Source organism: Salvelinus sp. IW2-2015, linkage group LG35, assembly GCF_002910315.2.
Source record: "Salvelinus sp. IW2-2015 linkage group LG35, ASM291031v2, whole genome shotgun sequence".
Classification (NCBI taxonomy): Eukaryota; Metazoa; Chordata; class Actinopteri; order Salmoniformes; family Salmonidae; genus Salvelinus; species Salvelinus sp. IW2-2015.
In genome coordinates, this window is record NC_036874.1 from 6,467,342 (window position 1) to 6,474,178 (window position 6,837).

General features: G+C 43.9%; 1 protein-coding gene across 1 annotated transcript in view; it reads left to right on the forward strand.

Annotated features, from left to right (window-relative positions):
• The window catches only part of LOC111958720 (calpain-7), a 28,703-nt gene that overhangs the window by 2,094 nt on the left and 19,772 nt on the right, over nucleotides 1-6,837 (forward strand). The window contains exons 3-10 of the mRNA XM_070437332.1: nucleotides 1,218-1,375; nucleotides 1,744-1,811; nucleotides 3,909-3,969; nucleotides 4,248-4,304; nucleotides 4,536-4,595; nucleotides 5,330-5,406; nucleotides 5,801-5,914; nucleotides 6,286-6,325. Of these exons, the coding sequence (XP_070293433.1) occupies nucleotides 1,218-1,375; nucleotides 1,744-1,811; nucleotides 3,909-3,969; nucleotides 4,248-4,304; nucleotides 4,536-4,595; nucleotides 5,330-5,406; nucleotides 5,801-5,914; nucleotides 6,286-6,325 (635 nt within the window). The remainder of the gene's footprint in view (nucleotides 1-1,217; nucleotides 1,376-1,743; nucleotides 1,812-3,908; nucleotides 3,970-4,247; nucleotides 4,305-4,535; nucleotides 4,596-5,329; nucleotides 5,407-5,800; nucleotides 5,915-6,285; nucleotides 6,326-6,837) is intronic.

Consider the following 6,837-nt stretch of genomic DNA (forward strand, 5'->3'; position numbering starts at 1 on the left):
TGAGAGGATCTGCAGAGAATGGGAGAAACTCCCCAAATACAGGTGTCCCAAGAAGACTTGAGGCTGTAATTGCTGCCAAAAGTGCTTCGACAAAGTACTGAGTAAAGGGTCTGAATACTTATGTAAATGTCATATTTCAGTTTTATTTTATTTTATACATTTGCAAAAATGTCAACCTATTTTGTGCTTTGTCATTATGGAGTATTGTGTGTAGATTGAGGGGGGGGAAATGTGGAAAAAGTCAAGGGGTCTGAATACTTTCGAATGCACTGTATCTAGTCCTTAGCCTATCTAATGTTGGATCACAGTAAACTTAGTGAGTTTCCTTCTGAGTCATTCTTTCCATGACCTACCGAACAGCTTACACTTCACTTCACTTGTTTGTGCATGTTTGTGTGAGATGTGAGGGCCTTCGCTTGTGTTTATGAAACTGGCCCACAGATTGAGTTTGAGTTTATTTTTATAGGGACAGTGCACATTAATCAACATTTCAGTAAAAGCGACGGTTTTAGCCAGCCGGCAAATTTTCAACCGCAGTCCCTGTGCAGGCTATTAAAAACAATTACAATAACAATACAGACAAACAATGAGCAGTGAGCACATGCAGAGCAACATAGGACAAGCAACACATAGCAGACAGAGCAATAGCACAAAAAGCAAAATACATAAAAGCAACAAAGGGTGTGTGGGTATGTCCCGTTAAGTTGGAGAGTGGGTGTGACTCAGGTTCATACTATACGGTTGCCCGGGCCTAAAAGCCTCTTAATATCTCTGTCGCTCAWGAGGGWCATGTTACTGTATTCAAGTTGATATGAGGCACTAGCCTTATTTGGGTAGAGGAAACCTCTCATTGTTTCCAGTGTTTCTCAATGCTGTAGTTGGCAGTAGCTATCCTAACATATCCACATCACCTCAAATATATAACACCTATATTTCCCTCATCCAGTTATTTTCTTAGTCAGCCTCTCATTGASGATATCCTAGCGGTTGTAGCGTTGGGCCAGTAACCTAAAGGTTGCTGATTTGAATACCTGAGCTGGCAAGGTGAAAAATTGGTCGGTGCCCTTGAGCAATGCACTTAACCCTAATTTGCTCCAGGGGCGCTGTACTACTATGGCTGTAAAACAACAACATTTGTCTGCACCTATCCAGTGCATGTGAAAATATATATATTTTTAATGTTCCGTTGTGTCCTACTTACCTTTGACCCCATGCAGTTCAAGCTCAAAGTAGCGATCCTCTGAAGAGCAAGCAGCAGGTGGATCTGGAGCGGGCCCACTTCCTGGTCACCCAGGCCTTTGAGGAGGATGAGAAGGGCAATGGGGACGAGGCCATCGAGCTCTACACACAGGCCGTGGAACTCTGCATCCAGACGGTAGGGGCTGCTTAGGAAAGACCCAGGCTTCTTTTAGGCCCACTGTGAGACTACAGAGGCAACATTCACCACCAATGCTCTTGTATTGAGCAAAACAACAAAATTAGCTATACTCTCTGCTATTCAGACCACTGTATCAAACATTTATACAGGATGTTAATTCCTGGGTCATCACCAGGTCCAATGGAGGTGTAGTCAGGAACAGGTATAAGAACTGTTTATTTGGATTAGGCCATGAACAGATTGATGCACCACTAGCCTTCATTGTATGTATTGACATCTCTCTTGATCTAGTCTCTAGGGTACATAATTTGTGGCAGGTGTCAAGTGTAACCCCCCCCCACTCCTTTTCTCCCACTTTCTCACAGTCTCATGATACGACAGACCAGGGGCTGCAGGGCAAACTGAAGCAGCTGGCTCGTCAGGCCCTCGATAGGTAAGGTCATTCTCTTCCCCTCCTCTCTATAGTGTAATATTCTACATTCTAATGTTGTATACAAGTGCAATTTGGGAAAGTATTTCAGACCCTTGACTTTTTCCACTTTTGTTAAGTTAACAGCTTAATGTTTAAATGATTAAATACATACAATGATTTTTCCAATCAAATCTACACACAATTACCCATAAATGACAAAGCGAAACAGGTTTAGACATTTGCAAAATGTAATACAAATATAAAAAACACTGAACTTAATTTACCCTTGCTCTGAGAACTCGAAATTGAGCTCAAGTGCATCCTGTTGCCCCGATGGATCAATCCTTGAGTGTGTTTCACAACTTGGAAAGTCCCACCTGTGTTAACATCATGAATTGAAATGATTTGGGAAGGCACACATCGCTGTCCCCCTTATAATCCACAGTTGACAGTGCATGTAAGAGCAAAACCAAGCATAGGGTCGAAGTTCATTTTCCGTAGTAGCTCCGAGACCAGGATTGTGTAGTGCTTCAATGTCTGCAGAATTGAAAAGCCCCCAAGAACAGCAGTGGCCCATCACTTCTTTAGAATGGAAAGAAGTTTGAACCACCACAGACTTCTAAGCTGGCACGCCTGAGCAAAACTGAGCAATCTGGGGGGAGGGCCTTGGTCAGGGAGTGACCGAGAACCGATGGTCATGACAGAGTCCCAAGAAGACTCAAGGGTGAATTGGCTGCCACACGGTGCTTTTAACAAGGTATCTAAGGTAGGGCTGAATACTTATGTTAATGTGATATTTAGTTTTTTTTTTATAATACATTTTCTAAAACTGTTTTTGCTTTGTCTTTATGGGGTATTGTGAAGTAGATTGATACGGTATTTGTTAACGTGACGCCTCTAGGAGAGGACGAACAACCCTGCTACAAACTCACTCCCGTGGCGTGAAAAGATGAAATGGGATTGTAGGTTGCGAGTAAGGATACAAAGGCAGAGATTACTTACAGGAATTATTCCGTCACTACGGTAATTTTGGGGAAAAGAGGCTGGACGAATAGAAGAAAGTAAAAAGTTAACGAGCCCCCCTCCACTACTTACCACTTAAACAGCCCCCTGGTGCGCTAACCAAAAATAACCGGGGTGTCCGCCAGGTTTCTTACCTAGATGTGCATGACAGTAAATATCTACGGGTTTTAGTTAGCCGAGGCCGCTAGCACTGCAATTAAGCAACCAGTGCCTTCCCTTCCGGGAATAAATTAAACAGAATAAACTGTAAGTAAACAATTCCAAGATCAAAAACACTGCGTCCTAATTGACACCCTTAACCTCAGATCAGCGGCACAAAAACTTACACAAACACTGTCCTCTTCAGCAACAACCACACAGGACATAACCATCAGCTCTCTCAGCAACACAACTACGGGCCATAATCCATCAGTTCTCTCAGCAAAACAAACACAGACATAACATCAGCTTCTCTCTAGCATAACCCAGCACAAGGACAATAACCATCAGCTCTTCTCCTCAGAACACCAATACAGGACATAAACCATCAGCTCTCTCTCAGCAAAAAACCACAGGACCATAACCATCAGCTTCTCTCAGCAACAAACCAAACAAGGACATAACATCAGCTCTCTCTTAAAGGAACACTGGCTTTCTAGCTCTAGGGTTGTAATGGGATAACAGGCTGTATCTCTGACGAGAAGGGTGGGGTAGTTCCAATTAGCAATGGCCGACCATCCAGCTCTTGGGGAAGCCATTTTCATGAAAAACAAACATACAAATAAACCACAACACGAGAAACTGGGGAACGTAACAGTATTTTTAAAAATCAATGTTTAGAGAATTAAGGCTGTAGTTAACAAAATGTGGAAAAGTAGGGGTCTGAATACTTTCCGAATGTTGCTTGTTAAATGATCAAGGGAACACGCAACCCGACTGACCACCACAACCCCATTGTTTTCTCTCCAGGGCGAGGGGCTTGTAAGGAAGTCCAGTCGCCAGTCCTTAGCCAGTCCACCACAGGAAGCCGGGGCCCTCAGGGGCCAAACCTAGTGGGGCCTTGCCCCGTCAGAAACGTTTCCCCTTGGACGCTGACTTCTCCCTCAAACCGTCCAGCAAGTCAGGCGGTCAGTCCAGCGAGCCTCGGTCAGCGCTACACCGTCATGAAGAGATCGAGGTGCTCGTTGAGCAGGCTGGGAATCTATCTGGACTCTGGCAGAATCATAGAACTGGTCAACACATGAGTTTAGGCACCAAGAAGCAAATGATACTTGTGTTCCATATATAACCCATTTTCCCTCGGAGCATATGCAGTGTGTGACTGGTTTTTTCTAAGGTTAGCTAGTAAACACACTTTGTTTGGTGAAGGTTCAGGTTGACTCTCTGTTAATTTTCACCTGCTGGGTAAGGTAACATGTTCATTTCTCCTGATTCTCTCTCCTCTTTCCAATGGAGCACGTCAAGATCAACAGCATACCCTCGTCCCTTCATGGCGGTGGACCTGAGAGGAGAGTTTGCTTTCCCTGTTCCTTCGTCGTAAACGTCAGGGATATTCTTGGCCGAGTTAAAAAGCTTCCTTAGTAAGTGGTGTGTACAGATTGGTAGAAATAAAGACATATACAGTTCTACTGACAACAATTTCCATCTGAAAGCAGATACTAGATGGAGTGCCGCTTGATTGCATCAGCTGTTTAATTTTGTGATTAATCCTCAGACTTTTTATTCTCTGTGGATTGTTTCCAGGGACAAAATAGGCCCAAGGCTGGCCCTGTCTCCAAGCAAGAGACCATCTTCTCCCGCTGGGTTCGCCCTGACGAGAATCTTGACAATAAACCCCAAGATTTAATCGTATCCGCTTCAGATCAAAACAGGTCCGCCACACACACAGCCGCAAATATTTCCATATCAAAACATAGACAAAAATGAAACCCATGTTAATACCTATTTTTAGGTGTAGACCACTAAGAGTGCAGTAGCTATATAAAAGTTGTATGGTTTAATTGATCAATCAATCTCAGATGGGCCACCTTACTTGTTTTGTTTGATAAACCTACCTGACTTTATAGTAATTTGCTCTATCTGAATAACCTGTCAATGTGACGGATAAAACGACAGATTCACCTCCACCCTGGTGGTCGGGATTCAGTTCATACTCCTTTAATGTTATACAAACTCTCTCCCTGTTTAGACCGGGTGGGTGTCTGCTGCTCGTTCGTGGCGTCGTAGCCATACGCTGCTATTGAGCCGACGCTACAACAGAGCTCAATCACCAGCATATCTCACCCCGAACCGGCGCGGGGAGCCAGGTATACCCCTGTGGGATGTAAATGGTGAAGCTTCACATCAAACGGTGTGCCCAGAAAGGTACAACTGCAGAACCCTGGGCCTGTTCCACACTGGTGCTCAATGTCATTGTGAGATTAAGCCTAGCAAACTCACTCTCTAAGACTAGACTGTTCAACTGTAAAGCTGCATGTCTCTGACAGTGTCTACCATGGGTTGTATTGTTGTAAGTGTTCCCCCTCCTGTTTCTGCAGGTCATTATAGACGATTCTGCCATTGGTCAAGAATGGGAGCTGCTGTGTTTCCTACTCCAGCAAGAAGAAAACGAGCTGTGGGTTCTCCTCAAATAGAGAAGGCCCTTAATGAAGGTGATGGGGAGGCTTACGACTTCCCCTGCCTCCAACTCGGTGAGGGAGTTCCCCCTGTGAAAAGTAACAACCCTTTTTTGCAACTGGGCTCTGTCCAAATAGCAAACGTGCATACTTCAATTAAATCTGCTTTGGCCTACATCTCCTTGTCCCCTACTGAATTGATATGAGAGGAAACGAAAATGTTTCACTTTGGAGTAATGTTTTCAGAGCTAACAACAAGTTCCCATCCAAATTCAACAGCGTGGGCTAAATTCCACATTCATCCATATGGTGCGTGATTTGGAACAGTTGCTCTGTTATTGGATGTTCTCTATAGTGTGATCTCTATTCGTTCTGGTTCTATTGTATTGTTAGAACCATCGATCTGCACGCACTCACTGGCTGGATTCCCAAGCGTTATCGCATGCATTCAGACAATCAGTCCAGTCATCAAGGACGGACACCCTTCCGCAATGCCTCTACCAAGAGGTGAGACACGCCCGACACAACACACACTCATAATTTCAACCCATGCACACCAACTTAAGGCCCTACATAGTCCATCTGCTCTGTAGAAATTCCACACATACAGTACACACCCAAAGAGATATGACTCACAGATTCGTACACATTTGAAACACTTTATTTAAATCCAACAAATCGTATACATTTGTAAAAAAGATACACACCACAAAACCGAGTAATGGCCACCTAATCCATCCTCCAATTCAGGTAGTGATTTTCATGATGACCTTGCTGCCAGATGGTAATAGACATGGTTATCAATCTCAGAGTTTGGGTCTCCCTAGCCAAGATAGCTGACCTACCTACTCTCACATCCCCCTCTCCTCTCATGACAGGTTTCACGGGGCGATGTCCTATCACCAACGGCAAAACGGGGTGTGATGACATAGGAGGAGGGCGAGAAGGTGGGGCCCTTGTGCCAACGCAAAATGCCTACGCTGTCCTGGAATATCCGGGAGCAAAAGGTAAAGGTGTAGTGTTAACACTAGCATGAACCATCATAAGTTGTTACAGTAGCTTGTTAGCTAAACCCAACTCATAGATGTTACAGTACCTTGTTAGCATAACCACGCACAGATGTTACAGTAACTTGTTTAGCATACCAACTCATGGTTGTTACAGTAGCTTTGGTTAGCATAACCAGATTCATGGTTGTTTCAGTAGCTTTGTTAAGCAATAACCATTCATGGTTGTTTCAGTAGCTTGGTTAGCATAACCACTCATAGTTGTTACAGTAACTTTTGGTTAGCATAAACATTCATTGGTTGTTTTCAAGTAGCTTGGTTACATAACCATCATATAGTTGTTACAGTAGCTTTGGTTAGCATATACCACGTTGTCATGGTTGTTTCAGTAAGCTTGTTAAGCATACCTCTCAACAGATTGTT